At 37.5% G+C, this 22,937-nt stretch overlaps 1 protein-coding gene across 1 annotated transcript; it reads right to left on the reverse strand.

The window, feature by feature from the left end:
- Positions 1–382: 382 nt before the first annotated feature.
- On the reverse strand, positions 383–5,220 carry LOC137831025 (hydroxymethylglutaryl-CoA lyase, mitochondrial). The gene is made up of 9 exons (XM_068638508.2): positions 5,021–5,220; positions 4,031–4,222; positions 3,719–3,926; positions 3,355–3,534; positions 3,112–3,192; positions 2,875–3,038; positions 2,263–2,399; positions 1,092–1,207; positions 383–839 (listed from the first exon to the last, which is right to left on the reverse strand). The coding sequence occupies exons 2-9, from the start codon at positions 4,195–4,197 to the stop codon at positions 591–593; spliced, it is 1,302 nt and encodes a 433-aa protein (XP_068494609.1). The 5' UTR covers positions 4,198–4,222; positions 5,021–5,220; the 3' UTR covers positions 383–590.
- Positions 5,221–22,937: the final 17,717 nt, after the last annotated feature.

Consider the following 22,937-nt stretch of genomic DNA (forward strand, 5'->3'; position numbering starts at 1 on the left):
ATAGCAACCAACAAATTTAACTTCAAGTCAAAGAAAGTTGGCTGGACAATGACCTACCCACACACAAGTCGAGAAGTAACGATCCATCCACCCTCATCAAAATAAATTAAAAGCAGAGTCACAGATGGTTAGTCTATCACCAAAAAATGATAATATATATATATAGATATATATCTATATATATATCTATATATATATATATATGTATATATATAAATATAAATGTATGTATATATATATATATATGTATATATATAAATATAAATGTATGTATTTATACCTAAAAATGGGGCTAAATAATTTTTAATTATGTTGTTAAGGATGTATGCTAACAAAACATCGTACACAATAAATCCATGATGTCGAACTTGAAACAAAAAAATTTGGGATAAAATTGCAGGCTTACATTCAAATGAAAAGCTTCCACTTGCTTTTGGCAGATTACATGCATTACTTCTTCCTTCCCAACTCATAAACGTGAGTGGGCATTTTATTCTTTCACTAAAATTATAGGGTAAAGATGAAACACTTAGTGTTCTCTTACTTCTTCAAGCATCTAAATATACTTCTTTTAATAGTAAAATATGGGATCATATTTTGGAAGCATCAGCTGTGACTCGGCTAAAGGCGATAGCGGTCTTCGAGCCCGATGGACGACCCAAATGCTTGCTGATGAAATCACCAGCTGACATGAGCTTTCCAAGATCAACGTTGGTTTTCACACCAAGGCCATTTAGCATGTACACAACATCTTCAGTAGCTACATTTCCTGAAGCTCCCTTAGCATATGGACAGCCACCTAGACCAGAAACTGAAGAATCCACTGCACTGATCCCCATCTGTTTTGATATAAATCAGTGTTAATTAAATATTTTGTTAGAATGCCGAAAGACAATGTGCGCCAGTTTAATCTTGGTTATACAAAACCAACTTATATGGGAAAATAATTTTTTCATTGATGGTAAAGAGCGTCCATTAACTATAATTGTTCAAAAGTAGGCACAGCAGTTAAGAACTTTTATTGCATGTGATGGAGATAAAAGGTTCAATAAACTCCATCAAGGGACATGCAAATGAATTTGTTGACTTACTTGGATGGACACAAGAATATTTGGAAGGGACTGCCCGTAAGTGTCATGGAAGTGGACAGCAAGCTTCTCTGCTGGCACAACAGCCATTACAGCCAAAAGCATCGGAACTACAGTTCCTGATCACAACAGAATGAACAGAAAACAATATAAGTACTAAGCTCATAATTGAGTAACCAATAGAAAGTTTTCATAAAGAATATTCATATTCTAGATAAAGGGCTATACAACAATCATGAAAATCTGCCAAGATTTGACACTATTTACTTTGTTAAAAAGCATAGCAGACGTAGGCACACAGTCTCAAAAAATGAGAAAAATTAAAAAAAGTCAGTACTCAGATAGGTATAGAGCTTAAAACTCATCGTGGTAATGTGGACAGAGCCTAGAGGTAAGCAAATGTTGTTTTGATACTGAACATTCTCAAATGAAAAGGTAACTTATATTGCAAGTTCAAAATAAAGATAACGTACATCACAATCAACACAAAGCACAAGAAAGGTCGAGTAATAATTAATTGCTTAGTAAGAGTTGTTTGAAGGCATGCCAAACAAGGTAATGCAATCATGAAGCTGATCTTAGTATGCTGCATGCTTGACAACCTACAAAGATGGCTAGATGTTGTTCTGGACAAGGGAGAGATGTAGAGTAGGTAAGGACAACATGCTTGTCATACTTGGGAGTTGGAATGTAAATGAAGAAAAGGACATATCAATGAATCACAAAAAAATTCCTCTTAGAAATTATAGTCTAGACTGTATACTCTATGGTTATAATTAGTTTTCCAAGGAAGATGGATTCATATCCAGCACAAAATATACCAAAGAAAGTTTTGGTTTATGAAGCCTAGGTGATTGAACTAATTACCAGAAGAGACAAAAAGGCCACGATTTTAGTTTTTAAGAACAATAAATGAGGATTCAATGAAAGATACTTTGCAAAATTAATAATATGCCAAAGAACTATGGGATATTATCGAGCTCTGTACTATAACTACGGGACAAATAACTACAAAACAAACTGTTTTAGACTAACTAACTAATGAGATTTGAAATCTTCCTTATTATAGAAGTGAACTGTACAAGAATATCTCCAAATAAGAGTAATTCAACAGAAGTATTGGATCAGGTATGAATAGTTTCGAATTTTCAAAAAGAAATATCTAACTGATTACCCGGAGTGCCAACTCCAATTGTGTCCCCCAGCGAGATTTCAAAGCAGCCCATATCATACAGTTCTTTAGCTACATATGCCACTTTTGACGGCAGGATTGGTCCTTCCACTGGGCATCCAACAACACATGATACATACCTATGAAATTTCAATACAGAGAAACAGACTGGAATAAGCAAAACAGATTTTTTTTTTCTTTCTTTCATTCAATTGTTAAGAAAGAGAGAGAAATGAGATCAACAAAATTAATACAGCACAAAATAAAACTAAATTATTGGTATGTTTATTATCCATGCTTCACTTCAGATTAGAGTCATATATGTAAGAAACTGCTAAAACTAAGATACAAAAACAGATCCCTGGAACAACACATGTAGAAAACCCCATCAATTTAGGGTATAAATTGTTTTAATTAATTAATATATACAGATAACCGTACTACCCAAAAAGAAAATAAATTGCAGGGCAATAAAAGCAAATCCATCAGAAAATATCACAATGGAAAATAAAATTGTTTAGAGCTTTCTGTCTGGAATAAATGCACACTAATAAACATATTGAAATAGATAAGATTGATAGATGGTTAGAATAATGAAGAAAACAAAAGTCATACCCTCGTACAGGAATTGAGAGCTCTTTAGCAGCACAAGTAACAGCTCGATACCGCACAAGGCTCTCTTCAATGCTACAATTAATGTTTGATTTTGAGAAAGATTCCGAAGCTGATGCAAAAACTGCTACCTCTCTAGCGCCAGCCGCTATAGCAGCTTCAAAACCCTATAAATGTAACAGATCAGTCAGGCTTAAGAAAGTAAATCTGCCCGTTTATAGTTGTTCTAGTTATTAGCACCTTTAAATTAGGAGTCAGAACTGGCAATCTAAATCCTTCCAGATTACGAACTGCTTGCATTACATCCTTTGCATCTGCCAACTGAAAGGTACAGAAAGAGGTTGTTATTCAATCAGGTAAAATTCAAATCACACTGTAAAATTTCATGATACTGAAACTGACTTGATGCATTTGCACCTGGTTTGCCACAACAGTCATTCATAATATCAATGAGCTTAAATAAATATTGTAAAGCTATTATACCTGTGGGACCCATTTGGGAGATACAAAACTAGTAGCTTCAATGACAGATAACCCAGAAGACGCCAATCTATGAATCAGTTCAATCTTTACATCTGTTGGTACAATGTTTTTCTCATTCTGTAATCCATCCCTTGGACCAACCTCAATTATCTTTACAAACGTTGGTATACCTTTCATAAACTGCATTGCCCAATTAAAAATTTTAAGTTACTTATCAGCCATAGAAATATGATCAAATCAACCGACTAAACACAGAAGGTGCAAATGCAGAACATGAAAACACAAAAAGAAGCACTATATAGATAAATAATTTAGTAGCTGGAAATAAATTCTTTAACAAAAAGAACTGCAGCCATTGCATTACCTTGTATGCCGTATCCTGTACACTTTTGTTATTGCTCTTTGGACTATACTGGTAATCTGAGGCGTAAAATGAATTATCAATCGCACCAAATTTCATCGAGTTCCTCCCCATGGCCATAGTCTTTTGACTGAAAGAGTCACCTCGGGACAGGTCCCTTGTTTGCCTTCTCCATGGAAATGTCTCAGTTGTATACTCTTCATTGTCTTCACTGCACCAAAGATAGGCTTCAGGTAATGTTATGACTTAGGCAGAAATAAGTTAAACAATAAATGCATCAGTGTACACTTGTGGTAAACTGCAATTTTTACTCACTTGCAGCTGTTTGATGAGCTGCAGCTTGGTCCTTCAATCCAGCAGCTTCCCATACCCAAATTATCTACTCTGGGACGGCAAGCACCAGATGAGAACCTCTGGATTCTATCTATGGTATTCATGCTTGGCAACTTGTCAAGGCCAAGTGGCTCCTCCAAACTTGACATGGTGATCTGAACGATTAAAAGGGAACTGGCAAAAGATATTGAGAGTAAGTACGTGCATCAGGTAACATTTTGCTATCATGTAAGGAGATACAAATGCAGATAAATGGAAAGGGTTTTAAATTGATTTTCATTCCAAATTTCAACCTCCTTATTTTCAGCTTACACAAACAAGGATAGCCTTACCCACAAAAAGGCATTACTAGCAAATGAAAGTATGAAACAAAACAAACCAACATATCTCCCTTTCAACCATGACCATGGATCCAAACAGCAATGTCTCAACAAAAACGACAGTGCCGCAGCTAAGTGAGTTTTAAACCCCTCTAAAAACCTTATAATATGCAAATGCAATAGTTAAACAAAGCCAAATGATGTCCTCTACCTAAGACTCAAGCAACAGGAACTTTACTAAATAAAACATAGGGACTGTCTGCTTGGAGAGCAAGAAACTACACCATCCTGTTAATTTCTTAAACTGCGACCAACTCCTTTGGCTTACCACGTCAAGAAAATTCTTCAATTTCACTCCTCATCAAGCTAAATACAATGAATTCCCACTTGTCATCCCAGTTTATAACTAACCAAAATGCAACAAAAAATGCAAAACTCAAGACTTAAAATAACAAACACTGGAACTTCAAACCAAGCTCCAAGAACAAAAACAACACAAGTACACAAACAAAAAACAAAATTAAAAGAACAGCCAAAAAAACGTTAAAATTAATCAATCACTGGATTTTCATTTTATTTGTTGAATCATTTTTTTGACCAAATTCGCTTCAGCGAAGAGGGCAAAAAGGAGAACCAGAAGAAGCAAACAGACCTTCAACCAAGCAAGGTCGGAAGGAAGAAGGGCACCAACTAGGGTTTCTCGGAAACCCTAGAAATTGGGGGAAATCGAATTTAGTTGTATTTACGAAAAAACCAATGGAAACGAAATAATGAGAAAGAAGAAGGAGATGGTGAAGAAAACGTGTGATGGATTGTTTGGTATTAAAGCTCTTGGGTTGGTGGGAAAGGGAGAATGAGGTCAAAATTTATTTTCAATTTATTTTCAATTTATTATTATTAATTATTTATTTAATTACTTAATTCATATATTTTGGCATGAAAATTGAGTGGTTGCTTTAGATGAAGGCAGTATTTAAAGTGGCGAATAACATTGGGACACGCGGGCGAGTGTAACTGTCAGAGGGAAGGGTAGTTACAGTTTGAACCCGGTTTTTTTAATAAAAAATTTAGGTATTTTAGATCAATTATGTAAGAAATTTTTTATAATTTTTTTCTTTGGAATTCCTTAAAATTTAATATAAATATAGAAATTAAATACTAATTTAAAATAAAACTAGATAGATAGATTTTATTTATAATAAATAATTTGTATACAATATTATGTAGATTGAAAATTTAATTATTAGCATAAAATATCGTTTGAATTAAATTAACACAATTTAGCAAAATTGTTGTAATATTTATGGATGTAATAAAATTAAAAGAATTTATTTATAAATTATCCTTCTCATGTTTGGACGCAATCTTACTTTTATTTACGACAACAAAAAATGGAAAAACATATATTTATTTATCACTTATGAATTTCAACTATAAAATTAAATTTGCTCTATACAAAATAGACTTTTTTTTGTGAATCTAACGTAGTCACGTGGAGCCTTACTTGTAACCAACTTGTGGACGTTCTCACACATAAATGCCAATAAAATTTGATATTTTATTAACATGCGAGGTGAGTCTCTACTTTATACAAATAGTGACATTATTATTTGTATGGACATCTTCGATCCTCAATCCAAACATTTAAAGATAATAATTTGGTTAGATAGATTATATTGGAAATACTGAGTTCAATCCAAGTAGGTATGGGTCCAATGACATGTTATGAGGTCGACCTAAATAATTGACGGTCTATATTGAAAGATAATTAAAGACAAAACCACATGGTTAATAATTGAAGTAGTTAAGCATGTATATATTTTTTATGTAAATAAAAGTCGTTTGAAATAATGTTGCATTGTACCCGAAGACTAAAGGTGCACATTAACGAAATATTCTCGTTGTTAAGTCATATTCTTGTTGTTAAAATTATATTCTTGTTGTTGAAGTTATATTCTTATTGATGAAAATTGTTGAAGCAACGTCTATAAAAAGGGTTTGAGACCCTGAGTAAAGGTAAACTTTTTTTAGAACTCTACACTTATGCAAATTTTATAATTTGAATGCTCTCACTGACTTGATCATCGAAGTGCGATCAACAGGTGGAGCCCCCTTCGTCATAAAGCGTCTTCATCTCAGTTCAATACACCAAGCAAAGTCGCTTTAACCTGGAGCTCACTACGAAATCCGACCGAAGTCAACTAGCAAGAACATTTGGCGTCCACTGTGGGACCTGATAAAACTTGGTCCTGAGCTCACTACGAAATCCGACCGAAGTCAACTAGCAAGAACATTTGGCGTCCACTGTGGGACCTGATAAAACTTGGTCCTGCCTACATTTACGACTGAGCATTCCAATGTGATGAGAAACACAAGGCAAGGACCGTTGGTATCTGAAGGAAGTGAGGCCCTCGCCTTGCAACAAATTATGGAGGCCATGAGGGCTCTCTAAGAGGCAAACGAAGAATACCGACGTGAGCAAGAGCGAATTCGGGAAAAAGTTAAGGCCGAGCAAGAACGACTACGAGAAAATGCCCGAGCCGACCAAAAACGCCTTCAAGAGGAGATACGGTTGAGCCTGTCGCGCCTTATGGCAAAGATTGAGGCCTCCTGAATAACTATGGAGGAGCACGCACAAGCCAATGAGAAGTTGCGCAAGACCAACGAGGAACTGCGGAGGAACTTGCACCGACAGGGTCGACGTCCCACCTAGGAACGTTCCCCAGACTTGTCATCAAGAAATGACCCCAAGTCGTTCTCTCAGCAAATCATGGAAGAGCCTGTGTCGCCCCATTATATCACACCCAGGATCGCTTTTTTCAGATCTCAAATGATCATCTCTGGGGGTTGGATGCAATCCGATGTCAGATGCTCATGGGTACCTTCACAGGAAGAGCTTTGCAATGGTTTAGTCGAATCCCGGATGGTCACATCACCTCTTTTCCTTGGTTCTCTAGAATGTTTAAGGAGCAGATCTTAGCTAATAAGGTCAACCTTCCACGATTGTATGATCTTTTCAACGTCAAACAGAGGGAAGGAGAGTTGCTTAGAGAATACTTGAATAGATTCTATGTAGTCTCAGTAAGACTTCAAACTCAGGATGAAGAGATGGTGGTCGTTGCCTTTGTAAAAGGAATGGCAACAAGCCCGTTTAGTGATTCATTAATCAGGAATCCGGCAGAGACGTTGTCCAAGGTGTGTGAACGAGCTACAACCCATATTGAGGTTGTGCTAAGGAAAAATGGTAGCTCACGGTCGAAACAACCCAGGCACAAGGAAAACAACCGACAACATTCTGCCATGAAAATGAAGCATCCACCGAGAAGAGAGTGGATCAGAGGTATGTCCCGTATGTTGCCAAGAAGGACGAGCCTACGACAAAGGCCAGGGAGGAAACGGTGATCAAGCCTAGATTTTGAGTACCCTGTAAAGAACTCAGGCACGGAAAAGGTATAGGATAGGTTAAAGTTTCCACCAAAGACGATCGATTCTTGGGATCGCGAAGAGATACCTGGTGCGACTTTCATAGGGCCTATGGGCATGGCATCGAACGATGCATAACCTTAAGTTATCAACTGGCTTATTTAGTCAAAGATGGTTTCTTGAAGGAATATCTCGAGGTCAACCAGGAGGAACCAAAAGAAGAAGCCACATCCATGGATCAAACTCATGAAACTTCGATCCATGGGGACTTGATGTGAATGTAACTACAAGAACACATGATTCTTGACATTCTTAGGAACAACTTGAGCTGGATTTGAAAGGCACTTTACTTTAGAATTGGATCAATGTTCTAAATTCAAGAACTCACCAAAACTAAGCACCAACCAAGACTCATATTAAAGTCCATGTATTGTCAAATTGAATCAAAACAAAAGGAAAGAAGAACAAGAATTAAAACTGGACAGAATTAAGAAACTAGCTACTGAACCGAAAAAGAAACAAAGAACAAAGCTGGAAAACAGAATGTAAACGGTAGAAAATGAAGGAAACACATTAGGAAATGAAACTACCGAATGGAAAATTGAAGAAAGGAAAGAAGACACTTATATGAAGATGCTTGCTGGATTTTGAGGATTGGAAGAAGCCATTCACGCCACTTGGAACCTTGAACCAAGATAAGTGATGGAGTGCCACCACTTGAAGCTCACCATAGCTCACAGGATAAGGCAAAGAAGAGGAAGACTCAAAACTCACAAATTCTCTCCAAAATTGAGTATAGTCTCTCTACTATAAAATTCCAATCTGAATTGTACAAGCTAAACACCTTTATTTATAGCCTAGAGGTGCTGAAAATGCAAGCTAAATGGCACACAAATGCAATGAAATTTGGTTTGGCACCCCCTAGGCTCCTATCTACACTCCCCCCTAGACTCCCTTACTACTTACACCTTTTTATTACATTCACACCCCTATTTTACAAAAGAAATAAGAAGAACCATTTTATTATACTCTTGTCCCAAAGCTCTTGCCATGCTCCTAGTAATTCGTTGGGCTTGGGCCCCTTGTTGGGCTTGGACCCCTTGATGGGCTTGGGCCCCTTGTTGGGCTTGGGCTTTATGGCCTTGAGCATCCTCTACTTGGTTTCCATCATACTCCCCGGGTTGGAGAGAATTCGTCCACGAATTTGGGAAACCTGCAGCAAAAGGAGTGAGATCAGTAATATTGAAAGAAGTACTACCAAGATAAGTAGAGGGCATATCTAACTCATAGGCATTATCATTAATCCTCTTGATGACTTGGAAAGGGCCATCACCACGAGGCATAAGTTTGGACTTCCTTAGAGAAGGAAATCTATCCTTTCTCAAATGAAGCCAAACCCAATCACCGGGCTCAAAGATTAATGCCTTTCTCCTTTGGTTGGCAATGTCAGCATACTTACCAACTTTCTTCTCAATTTGTAACTTGATGCGGTTATGCAAATCTTTAACAAAAGATGCCTTTTCAAAACCGTCTTTGCATAGAACCTCATCAAGGACAGGAATGGGAAGAAGATTTAGAGGTGTGAGGGGATTAAACCCATAAACAACCTCAAAAGGAGAATGGTTAGTGGTGGAATTCACTACTCTATTATAGGCAAATTCAACATGAGGTAGTAAATCCTCCCAAGCCCTTGGATTCCCGAAAATAAAGCATCTTAATAATTGACCCAAAGTTCTATTAACCACTTCGGTTTGACCATCAGTTTGGGGGTGGCAGGTAGTAGAAAACAGAAGTTTGGTGCCAAGTTTCCCCCATAAGGTCCGCCAAAAGTGACTTAAGAACTTAGAATCCCTATCAGATACTATACTTCTAGGAAGTCCATGCAAACGAACAACTTCCTTGAAGAAGAGATTTGCAATATGGCATGCATCATCCACTTTGTGGCATGGAATAAAATGAGCCATTTTAGAAAAACGGTCCACTACCACAAAGATGGAATCCTTACCCTTCGATGTCTTGGGTAGTCCCAAGATAAAATCCATAGAAATATCAACCCAAGGCATTGTAGGGATAGGAAGAGGGGTATATAAACCATGGGGTTGGACCTTAGATTTAGCCTTCCTACATGCTATACATCTATCACAGAAGGTATGTACGGATTTGCGCATGTGAGGCCAAAAGAAATGTTCATGCAATGTTTCTAAGGTCTTAGCTACCCCAAAATGTCCCATAAGCCCACCCTCATGAGCCTCTCTAACAAGAGATTGTCTAATGGATCCTTGGGGAACACAAAGTCTTTTTCCTTTGAAAAGAAAACCATTATGTAAGAAAAAGTCTTTGTGATCTCCCTTGGAACACTCTTGATAGATTAGAGAGAAATCTAAGTCATCATGATAAAGTTCCTTTATGTGATCAAAACCTAAATATTGAACATTTAAAACATTTAACAAGGTATATCTTCGTGAAAGAGCATCGGCCACTACATTAATTTTACCTTGTTTATGTTTGATCACATAAGGAAATTGCTCAATAAACTCCACCCACTTAGCATGTCTCTTATTAAGCTTGCTTTGGCTTTTCAAATATTTAAGGGACTCATGATCACTATGAATCACAAATTCCTTTGGAAAAAGATAATGTTGCCAATTTTGCAAAGCTCTAACAAGAGCATAAAGTTCCTTATCATAAGTGGAGTAATTGAGATGACTCCCTTTGAGTTTCTCACTAAAATAAGCGATGGGGTGTCCTTCTTGAAGGAGGACGACCCCAATGCCTATATTAGAGGCATCACACTCTATTTCAAATGTCTTAGCAAAGTTAGGAAGGGCTAGAATGGGGGCTTTAGTTAATTTATCCTTCAAAGTTTGAAAAGCGTTTTCTTGCTCTTGTCCCCACTTAAAAACCACATCCTTCTTTACTATGGCATTTAAAGGTGCGGCAATTATACTAAAGTCTTTCACAAACCGCCTATAAAAACTAGCAAGGCCATGAAAGCTTCGTACTTCATTGATACGTCGAGCTGAGGACAACTTCTCTGATGAAAGCACAACCAGGACGATTACTATCAAGTACATCGTCGTCAATGCATCTTCCGCATACAACCTACTTTTGGGGCGACCCTCCTTAAATAGGTTGGGTGCAGTAGCCTCAACCACCCACATGAAGATGAAGTTGACCTCTTCCAAAGGATGGATAGTCACGATAAAAGCTTACCAGAAGATGGCATGAAAGTGCTACGAGAGTAGTTTGAAAAATCGCAGAGGAACCTACGTCATCACTATCCAACCGGCAGAGCTAGGATGGATAACAGAGGCCGACATCATCGATGAAAGACGACCTGGTCCTGCTGAAGAAGTTCAGGAGAGGGGGATAAATAGAAAAAAATTAAAGCTTAGTGTCGAGCTTTGCAAATCATTAGAGGGTAAAATAGCCAACGTCATCTTGGAGAATATGAACGCTTTCGCATGGTCTTCCGTGGATATTCCTAGAATATATCCAAAAAATTTATGCTACCGGCTTACCATGGACAAAAAGGTTAAACTCTTGGTCCACAGACGAAGGAAATTCAATGAAGTAAAACGCGTTGCCATCCGAGAAGAAACTCATAAACTTTTTGTTGTTGGCCACATAAGGCAAATCCAATACCCTGAGTGGTTGGCGAATGTCGTAATGGTGAAAAGGGAAAATGGGAAGTGGAAAGTGGAGGATATGTGTCGACTTCACCAATTTAAATAAGGCTTGTCCCAAGGACTCTTATCCTTTACCGAGCAAGACTCCTTGGTAGACAATGCCTCATGGTGTCGTTTGTTGAGTATTTTAGATGCATTTTCAGGGTACATCAGATTCGTATGCACCCGAAGGACGAGAGTAAGATAAATTTTATGGTTGAGGTCGGCAATTATTGTTACAAGGTTATGCCTTTCGTCCTGAAAAACGTTGGGGCGACTTATCAAAGACTCGTGGATCGGATGTTTGCACCAATGCTCGTTCGTAACATCCAAGCACATGTGGATGACATGGTCGTCACCTCAGAGAAGGAAGACCAACATGTTACTGACTTGGAGGAGCTATTCGCCACGATAGCAAGATACAGGCTGAAGCTAAACCCTAATAAATGTGTGTTTGGAGTTGAAGCAGGGAAATTCCTAGGTTTCTTGTTAACCGAGAGGGGTATAAAAACGAACCGAGATAAGTGTACAACGATTATAGAAATGAGAAGCCTGACTAATATGAAGGAAGTGCAACAGCTAATCGGACGCATGGTCGCCCTATCCCGTTTCTTATCGACTAGTGGAGAAAGAGGGTATCATTATTTTCAATGTCTTTAAAAGAATAACCGTTTCGCATGGACTGATGAATGCGAAAGGACTTTTGTCAAACTAAGGAATATTTGGCTAGTCTCTTAGTTCTCGGTAAACCGACTCCTGGTATTCCTATTCATCTATATTTTTCAATAACAGATCGGGCCATAAGCTCAGTTATCATGCAAGAACAAGAGAAGATGCAAAAGCCAGTCTATTTCGTAAACAAGGTGTTATAAGGACCAAAGGTTCGGTACCAAGCTATCGAGAAGGCTTCTCTAGCTGTAGTGTTCACAGCTCAACGACTTCGTCGTTACTTTCAAAGCTTCGCTATGATTGTAATGACCGGCCTGCCCATTTGTAAGGTTTTGCAAAAGCCTGACATTGCAGGTCAGATAGTTCGTTGGGCAATTGAGTTGTCTGAGTTCGACATACAGTACGAACCGCGAGGGCCAATTAAAGGCCATGTATACGCAAACTTCATGGTATAGCTTTCGTCCAAGGACTCACAGCCCGACCCTAATGATTTCCAATGGTTTCTTTCGATTGATAGGTCCTCCAACCTACAAGGGAGTGGAGCTGAAGTCATTCTAGAAGGATCAAATAGGCTCTTAATCGAACAAGCCCTTAGGTTTGCATTCAAAGATAACGACAACCAAGCTGAGTACGAGGCCGTGATAGCAGGAATGTTGCTGCCAAAGGAGTTAGGAGCTCAACGCTTGTTGGTGAAAAATGACTCACTGCTAGTAACCAGGCAAGTCACAAGCGAATATCAAGCCAAGGACCTACAACTGGCCTCGTACCTTTTTTACATTCGATCTTGTTCATGTCCCTAGAGAACAAAACTTTGAAGCGGACTTGTTGGCTAAGTTGGCTAGCTCGGGAAAAGGAAGTCGCTAAAGGTCGGTAATCTAGGAGACCTTGAAATCGCCTAGGACAACCGTAGAAGGGTTATTCGAGGTTGACCACCTGGAGGTCTTGTAGATCAGCCAATAGGAAGGGAAACTGTAGAGCATGAGAGCTTTTATGTTTCAAATCCTTGATAAAGCTTGAAGTTGTGCTGCTTTTGGTTTGGGTTTAGAGTAGAATGTTTAGAATCTATGTAAAGATCAGTTATTGACACTTGCACAAAGCTTGCCCAATCTGTTTTAAAAGCAAAGTGTTTTTCTAAGCAAAGAAAAAACAACCGGTTGAAATAATCGGTTGTTTGTCACTTGGTTGGCTTAAAGGTTTTGAAATTGTTTTTGACTTGGTTATGTAATTGCCTAACCAATTCAACCGGTTTAAATCGTCTTTTCAACCGGTTGATTGTGACTTTATCTAACAGTTTTTTGAAAAACCTGTTATTTTGTTTCGGGTGAGATCAAAACTGCTTTGCCTCATTAATGCTGCCTTGAACGACTAGTTTTTAAGTGCTATAAATATAGCCCTTCTTTCAAAGCAAAAGTGAACAAGTTTTTACACAGATTTGAGATCAAAGAGACATTGAGATTAGTTTTTGAAAGAAGTTTTCAAAAGGTTTGCAAGATTGTTGTTAAGCTTTGCACTAGTACAAGATCTGATCATAGGACTTCCTAGTTTGTGTAATCTCATGTGTTTTCTATTCCTTTCAAGATTCTTATAATTGTACTTTCATAAACTTGTAAGTGTGTGTGAAATCCTACAAAGTTAGAGGGTGTTCTGACTTGAGGTGTGTGGTGTTGCAAAGATGGTGAATGGGTCTTGTGGTTTTCAAGGTCACCTCTTTGTGGTGTGTTGGTGTAATCTGTAATTGATTGCTAGTGGAACTCAGAGGTTGTTCTGAGTACTGGATGTAGCTAAAGGTTGAGTGAACTAGTATAAAATTCTTTGTGTAAATCTTTCTATCTCTAACTCCTTATAATTGTTTGTTTTAATTTTGCTCCTGCTGCTGATATAAACAACCGATTAAAACGCAATTTCAATCGATTAAAATTTTGAAAATAGTTTATGTATCATCAGTTGATTGCTTTCCTTAGTTGCTTATCTGTGATTGTTTGATAAAGGTTCATTCTTAAACAATCTTTGGCAAAATCTTTGATAAACAATTCACCCCCTTCTTGTTTAAGCCATCAAATCTTACAATTGGCATCAAGAGCTAGGTTCTTGAAAAATATTCAAGTTTCTGTTTTTTTCTTAAAATTCTTTTTACATGGCTGACAAGTTGCCTTTTGGGGAAGGTGGTTCCATAAACAGTCGTGGTGTCAATTATCAATTTTGGAAGGTGTGAATGAAAATCTTTATGCATTCAACTGATAAGGGTATTTAGGAAACAATTGAAAATGGTCCTTTTTATACCTCAAGTCAAAAGAGATGAGGTTTTAATTAATAAACATTCATCTGATTGGACTGAGGCTGAAAGCAAGAAAGCCAAGTTTGACTAGATTGCTAAGAATATAATAACCTCTGCCTTGAGTTGTAATGAATTTTTCAAGGTATCACAGTGTAGCTCAGCAAAGGAATATGGGACATTCTTGAAGTCACACATGAAGGGACAAACGATGTCAAGAGAGCCAAAAAGCATCCTCTTATTAAAGAGTATGAACTCTTTAGAATGCAGAAGGGAGAGACAATTTGTGATGTGCAGAAAAGGTTATCTCACATAGTGAATCATTTGATGAGTCTTGGTAAGATTTTTGATAAGGAGGAGCTGAACATCAAGATATTGAAATGTCTTGATAGAACATGGTAGCCAAAGGTCATTGCCATCTCAAAATCAGAATATTTGACATCAATGACAGCTGCTTCATTGTTTGGTAAGCTTAGGGAACACGAACTCAAAATGAATAGCCTGGTTGTCCAAGAAAGTGAGGACAAACACAATAAAGGTATAACACTCAAAGCTTGCAATCACAAACAACAACAAGACTCAAGTGGGAGTGATGAAGACACCATGAGTCTGCTGTCAAGAAAATTCAGCAAGTTCTTGAAGAAGAAAAGTCAAGCTTCAAAGAGGTATAGCTTTAAAAAACCTAGTGATTTTAATATTAAAAAGTACACTTGCTATGGTTGTGGTGAACAGAGTCATATCAAGGCAGAATGCCACAACAATGAAATCAAAGAAAAAACAGATTTCAAAAATGAGAAAAGGGGAAAAGCCAAGAAGGCATATGTGGCATGGGATGACAATGAGGTATCATCCTCTAGCTCTTTTGATGATGAAGACACAAACCTGTGTCTTAGAGAATCTGTATCCAGTAGCATGAGTTCATCATCTTCAATCACAGGTAACAACTATTATCAATTGCTTGAAGCTTTTAATGAAACTCATGAAGAGGTTAACTGATTGACACTTTCTCACAACCGGTTTAAAGGTCTACTTGAAAGGTCAGAAAGATCAGGATCTCAAGAAGATTTGTGTTCAAGTCAAAGCCTTGTCTTAATTCTATGTACTTCTTACATTTGTGTAACTGAAATCTGAGGATAATTTTCTTCTTCTTCTCTTTGTTGAACATTAGTTTTTAAATCCAATTCCATTTTCTCTATGTCTATTGATGAGAGTCAAGTAAAGGAGGTTTTTATTAATGAAGGAAGAGGCAATTCACCATCACACTTGAAGTTCTTCCTTCTAGTCTTCTCAAAATTAAAAGAAGACATAAAATAAAGAGAGGCCCAAGCCCAAACCCAAGTCCATCCTATGAAGGGCAAGGCCAAGTATTAAATAATAAAGAATATTGTTGAAGGTGCTTAGAGGGAAACATTAGAAACCTCTATTGTTAAAGCATCTTTTAGTCTTTAGTTAAGAGTCTTAGGGGGGTGTGTTAGTAGATAGGTGTAGGAGTAAATAAGGAGGTGCCAAAGTGAGAGAAGGGATCACACCTTCCTCATGCTTTGTTTTAGGTGCAAATTCTAGAAGCTTTTTAGGAGGGAGTTTTTTGAATTTGTGTAGCTTACATTTCAGCACCTTAGGCTATAAATAGAGGTGCTCTCTTTGTAAATTTCAGATTGGAATTAATCTAAGAAAACTCTACTAAAATTTTGAGTGAACTTTGGAGAGCTTTGAGCCTTCTTCTCTAGTCTTATCTTGATGGATCAATGGAGTCCTCAAGTGGCGGCATCACTCTCATCTAGGAGCATTCCACACTTCTAGTGGCGAGATCATCCATCCTCCTTCCATCTTCATGAGCATTTCTTCTCTCCTTCCTTTCTCCTCTTTCTATTGTTTGTGTTAGCTTGTGTTCTTGAGTTTTGGTTAGATGTTCTTGCTGTTTTTATGAGTTTTTGGTTCGGCAGTTTTATAATTTTGTCCATTCATCTTGTTCCTTTGCTTTTCTTGCTCATTTGTTCGGTTCAATTTGACTATAATTGGTTCATCCAAATGAGTTTGGGATTTGGTACTAGTTTTTGGTGAGTTCTTGTCTTAGAACAATGATCCAACTCTAAGAAAAGTGCCTCTATAATGTCCAACTCAAGGTGATTCCTAAGAAGGTCAAGAACCTTTCTCTATATGGCTAGTGGAATCACATCATCTATGCTTATATTATAACTAACATGTATTTCTTCTATTCTTTATACAAATCTATGTGCCTTATAAACCTTGACGTTTGAATATAGCATGGTTGTTAGAAAATATGATTTTCTCAAAACTTTTCATCAGTGCAGAATTTCAACCAATTGTTTCCTCGAAACAATTGATTGTTATCTCTCTGTCAGCTGGGCAAATCTGTTTTTAATTTCTAATCTCTGATTTGTAATTTTGTTCAAATCCAGTGATATTTGTGGTCAATATTGTATTAATTACATGTTTGAATACAATATGCCCCTGTTATAACTGTTATTTATAAATCAGATTCCTCTTATCTTGGAAACTAAAATTGCTTTTAAAGTTTGGTCAAATCAACATGTGAGTATCTGTACTTTCTATTTGACTGACAAAAATAACTTTATGGTTCATATTTGATTCGTTTTTACTGTTTTGAAAACAACCCACATAATGCCAACTTTGACCAAGGGTTATGGCTATATAAGTAATGCAATTAGATGTTGTTTTCACACAAACAACCTGTTGTTCTTCTTTTTCCTCTGCTATAATTTTTCTCTGCATTGTGCTAAAGCTCCTTTCTGAATTGAGCTATGGCTAGAACTCCTCTATCTCCTAAAAGGATGAAAATCAGGGTTGTTAGAAGTGGTGGGAAGCTTGAAGGATGGTTCTCAGGAGAATCTAAACTCATCAACAAATACCTACATGAAACTAGTAGGAAAAGTGTGAATACACCCAAGCTTGTCTCCTTCACTTAGATGAAGCAACAAAATTTGTCCACTGTGAGAAGCCTCCTCAAGGATCAAAGATTGAAGAGATTTCTTGAGCTCACTAGAAACATTTTTCTAGATTTTGTGAAGGTATTCTATACTAACCTTTAATTTAATGGTGACTCACTTATTTCTCATGGGAAAGTTGTAGACATGGTGATTACCAATGATGTGTGGATTGTTGTGACTAGATTGAAGTACTCTGGGTTGAGGATCAATAGAGGAAACCTAGGGATAGTTGAAGAATTCAACAAGACGCAGTTCTACAAGAGTTGTCTCAAGAATCCCCTCTCCAAAGTGAGAAATTTTTCTGTTGGAGGGTTAAAGCTTTATGAAAGGCTCATAGCCTTCATAATGTCATGGATCATCACACCAAGGGGGAGCAATCACTCCACTCTTTCTAAGGAAGACCTATTGTTGATCTATTGCATTATGAATAAAGTGAAGATCAATTGGATTCGCATCATCAAGGAGCATATGCAAAAATCCATAAGGTTATGTGACTTCCACTATCCCTATGCAATTTTAATATCTAAATTTCTTCACTGTTTTTGAAGTGAACATTGAAGAGGAGCTAGCTGGAATTATCAAACCCTCAAGTGAGATTTAGAGTGGATCCCTAAGCAAAATGGGATTTACTAAAATTAGTAGAAGATGGGTTATCAAAGATGGTGATCAAGCTGGCCCAAGTGGAACCAATGATGGTGATGAACCTGAAGATTCAGCAACTCAAGAGGAACCTGCTGTTGAGACTCAAGAGGCTGTTCATAATGATGCTTACATTGGAGAAAGGATGACCACAATGTCTCCTTTTGAAAGATCGATGATCAACCGCATTGACACTTTTGCTGGAAATCGAAGGAATCTCCATGACTTGTGTGAGTCAAAGTTCAATCATATGGATTCATGTTTTTCAAACCTGGATGAACAGTTAGAAGAGGTTCAAAATCAGATTCTGGAGCTACAATTTGAAAGAGAGAACAATCCTTCTAATTTGCTGGTTTATATTTCTGAACAATTTTTTTTCTCTTTTATGTTTTTTTTAATCCTTCCTTTTGTCTATTTGTGAAGACAAATTGAGGGAGAAGTAACCAGTGGGATGCAATGTTCTTATTATTTGTGCTTTTACTTCCTTTGAATATTGCTTAACACTGCTATAACTGGTTTAGATTTGAAATTTTAAAACTGTTAAAACTCTGATACAAAATTTCAACCAGTTATTCCTGCGAAATAACCGATTGTTTATCCGTGTTTGTACCTCTGTATGTTGACTGGTCTCTCACAATGTTTTGGCGAATGTTCCTATCTGGAAATCACGTAGTGGGAACTGGTTTGTGGTGCTTATTTGATTGGAATATATTATCATGTGTTTCTATGTTTGCTCATGAATGCAGGTTGTACAAATTCTAAACAAGAACATTGCAAAAAACATCCCAAGGATTTGTCTCCATCAAATAGGGGGAGATTGTAGAGCATGGGAGCTTTGATGTTTCAAATCCATGATGAAGCTTGAAGCTATGCTGCTTTTGGTTTGGGTTTAGATTAGAATGTTTAGAATCTATGTAAAGATCAGTTCTTGACACTTGCACAAAGCTTGCTCAATCTGTTTTACAAAGCATAGTGTTTTTCTAAGCAAAGAGAAAAAGAACCGGTTGAATTATCGAAATAATCGGTTGTTTGTCACTTGACTAGCTTAAAGGTTTTGAAACTGTTTTTTACTTGGTTATGTAACTGCCTAACCAATTAAACTGGTTAAATCGTCTTTTCAACCGGTTGATTGTGACTTTCTCTAACAGTTTTTTGAAAAACCTGTTATTTTCTTTTGGGTGTGATCAAAACTACTTTGGCTCAGTAATGCTGCCTTGAACGACTAGTTGAAAATCATCCAAGCAGGGTACTATTGGTCGACGATGAAGGAAGATTACGGGAAGTATGTCCAATGATGTGAAAAATCTCATAAGCATGCCGATTGGTGCCATGCACCACCCGAGGAGTTGCGATCGATTTACAGCCCATGACCTTTCCATACGTGGGGGTAGACATTTTGTGCCATTTCTCTTTGGTCATACGCCAGATGAAATACCTCATTTTCACCATTGAGTACTTTACTAAGTGGATTGAAGTTGAACCAATAGCACAAATAACCGCCCACAAAGTCCAACATTTCGTGTGGAAGAACATAGTGTGTCGTTCGGGATTCCAAGGCACTTAGTTTTTGAAAATGAAACCCAATTTGCCAGCCAACAGCTGGGAAAGCTGTGCACAAAGCTCAAGATAAAGTAGATCTTTGCCTCGGTAGAACACCCACAAACGAATGGGTAGGCCAAGTCGACCAACAGGGTCCTACTGAGGGGACTGAAAAAGAGGTTGGAAAAGGAAAAAGGAAAGTGGTCAGAAGAAATTCCAAGAATTTTTTGGTCCTATCACACTACCCCACAATCAACAACAAAAGAAACACCGTTTAGTTTAGTATACAGGTTTGATGCTATGATACCAGTGGAAGTCCAAGAAAATTCTCCTAGGTTCCAAAGTTTCATCGCTGAAGAATCCAAAAAGGGAAAATGATGAATTTAGATTTGTGGAAGAGGCACGTGATCACGCTCGTATAAACTCGGAAGCCTTAAAGAGAAGGGTGGAGCTAAAGCACAAGACCAAGACGAAACCTCGACAGTTTAAGATTATTGACTTGGTGATGAGGAAGGCTCACCCCTATTAGATCGAGAACAAGTTATCTCCGAAATGGACTGGCCCATTTTGCGTAGTCGAGGTACTAGGAAACAACACGTATAAGTTGGAAACCGTGAAGGGAGGAGCCATCCCACGACGTGGAATGTGGAAAATCTCAAGTTCTATTTAAGTTAAGATGCCTAGATTTTCATTTTTTCCTTTAAACATTATGTTTTTGTGTGAGGTGACACTCTTTTTCCCTCAAAAAGGGTTTTTTAATGAGGTCACCGAGTAGTAAATTTGTTCCTTGGAGAGATGTGTGAAATAAGTTAATTTGAATTAAATATTGTAGTCGGCACATGGTAAGACGACCTAACTTGGTGAAAGCACGATTACCCGGGTATAAACGCCACATGAGATGAATTGGTTTAAGCAGGTGACGCTGTCCGAGATGGTACACAGTAAGACGACCTAACTTGGAATGAACGAAGTCACCCGAGTATAGGTGCCCTGTAATAGATGAATTAATTTCAACAGATGAATTATCTTATTTAGCACATGGTAAGATGACCTAACCCGAAATGAATGAAGTCACCTGAGTATAGGCTCACTGTGAGAGGAATTAGTTTAAACAGATGAATTATCTGAGATAGTGCATGATAACACAACCAAGCCCGAAGTAGATACAACTATCCGAGTAGGTGCCCTGCGAGGTGAGGTATCGTGGAATAGATACAATAGTCACACTATAAGTGATATGATTCCAAATGCAAGATATAGATGATTCTTTGACATTTTATGGAATCAAATTGAGCTGGAATATGATTAGGCACTTTTTAAGAATTGGATCAATGTTCTATCATTCAAGAACTCACCAAAACTTAAGTAACCAAGCCAAAACTCATATGGAAGTCCATTTCTTGCCAATTGAATCGATTAAAATGCTTAAGAATTCAAAAGAACCGATTAAAATGCTTAAGAATTCAAAAGAACCGATTAAAATGCTTAAGAATTCAAAAGAACCGATTAAAATGCTTAAGAATTCAAAAGAACCGATTAAGATGCTTAACAATTGAAATGCACCAAACAAAAGCAAGAAAGAAGGAAGATGAACCGATCAAACTCAGCAAGGAAGAAGATGAACCGAACAAAACATGAATTAAAGCTAAAGTACCGAATAGAATTGCAAGAAAGGAACCTAAGACATGTTTAAGAGTTCATATGAGCACAGAAATGGAAGAAATAGATGGAAAAGAGAGAAGACTTATGTGGTTGAAGAACTTGGTTGATGAACACGCCACTTGAAGTGTGATTGCTCCAAGATAAGTGTGAATTGCCGCCACTTGAGGAACCAAGGCACTTAAGATGAGACTAGGAAGAGGAGAAGGCAAGTTCTCACTACACTCAATCACCAATTTGGGAGAGTTTCATTACTTCAAAAATCAATTCTATTATTTGAAGGACCTAAGCCCTCCTTTTATAGGAGCAAGGGCCGGTCATGAGGTTACAAAGCTTGCACCACAAGCTAACCAAAAGTCCCTTGCATGCTACCCACTCTAGTGCCTAAAGTGAGACATGAAGAGTTACCTTCTAGAAAATTCTAAACTAATGCCTAAAGATGCTTTACAAAAAGAGGTTTCTTTAGGTTTCCCTCTTAGCACCTTCCTAAACACTTTTCTATATTATTTACAAATTTATACAAAAAAAACTAAAGAGAGACATTAATTGAAGCCTATTCTTGAAAGCTTGTAGACTTCTTTGGCTTTAGGCTTGGTCCTCTCTTTATTTTATGTCTTCTTTGAATTTTGAGAAGACTAGAAGGAAGAACTTTAAATGTGTGGATGAATAACCTCTTCCTTCATTAATAAAAGCCTATCCTATGTGATCTCCATCAATAAGACAACCCAATTCGAAGGAAAAGGTAGCTCGACCAGGCCTGAGCTTAAAATATTCCAAAGAATTCATGATGTCATGCCCTTTACCTGACTCGTGAAATAAAACTATGTAGTCAATGCCCATAAAAAAAGGGGGTACAAGTCAAGTTGAAGTGGAAGGTTGTTCTAACCAGGAGGGTGTCACTCATCAAAAGGTTAGTCTCACCGTTAAGAGAAAGTTTCATTGCTTTCTACATTTAGTTTCACCTAAGTTAACAAAACCTGTTATGTTAATCCTGTTGTGTTCGGGATGTGAGGTCAGCTTGATTAAAAAAACATTTTTTTCAATTCGCATGTTCAGACACTACAACTCCATATGGGCTAACCATGTAGTAACATGCTAGACACGTTGTGTTTAAGTGAAAAATCATCTTATATGGCAAAGTGTTCGGATACATATTCATGCCCTATAGGTAAAATCTTTGATTTCAAAGTAAATAACATGTTCATAATTGTTTAAGTTTCAAAACGCTAAATGAACATCAATGAAGAGTTAAAGTGTCCAGTAAGTTCGACAAACAAAAGTAGATATAGTCCATAAAAGTCGAATTAAAAGTCCCCCACTAGTTTTCCATCGTCCACGGTCTTGCCTGGGTCTAGCTCTGAGAAGTCTATGGTGGGATGGATGACTGTTGCCTACTCCAAAGCAATTTCGAATCCGACAAGGTAGGATTGGGCGACATCATTTATGAAAAAGTCAGTGGCCTTGGTAAAATCTCTCTCCTTGCGAATCAACTCTTTCTTTAGGTCTTCAATCTCGTTTGAAAATTTGTTATTCTCTTCGGTTGAACTTAGTCTATCTTGGGTCTTTGATAGCTGTCGTTTTGCTCTCAAATTAAGATGATTCTAACGTAGATTTTCCTAATGCTAGAGAGATGATAGTATAAAAGTGGTCAGATGACCCCAAGTCATTTCCCAACGAATCCAATAGTGATTTCAATGAATAGAATTCAAAACCTATATGAAATCAATGAAA

This window comes from Phaseolus vulgaris, chromosome 6, assembly GCF_051622355.1.
Source record: "Phaseolus vulgaris cultivar YP4 chromosome 6, ASM5162235v1, whole genome shotgun sequence".
NCBI classification, from domain to species: domain Eukaryota; kingdom Viridiplantae; phylum Streptophyta; class Magnoliopsida; order Fabales; family Fabaceae; genus Phaseolus; species Phaseolus vulgaris.

What these genes read in the sequence shown, in the direction of transcription:
- LOC137831025 (XM_068638508.2), bottom strand. Translation starts at nt 4,197, where the DNA reads ATGTCAAGTTTGGAGGAGCCACTTGGCCTTGACAAGTTGCCAAGCATG. An exon ending in AGCTCATCAAACAGCTGCAA is followed by an intron (nt 3,927 to 4,030) that starts GTGAGTAAAAAT and finishes TCTTTGGTGCAG; the next exon opens with TGAAGACAATGAAGAGTATA. An exon ending in AATTGGAGTTGGCACTCCGG is followed by an intron (nt 1,208 to 2,262) that starts GTAATCAGTTAG and finishes TGTTGTGATCAG; the next exon opens with GAACTGTAGTTCCGATGCTT.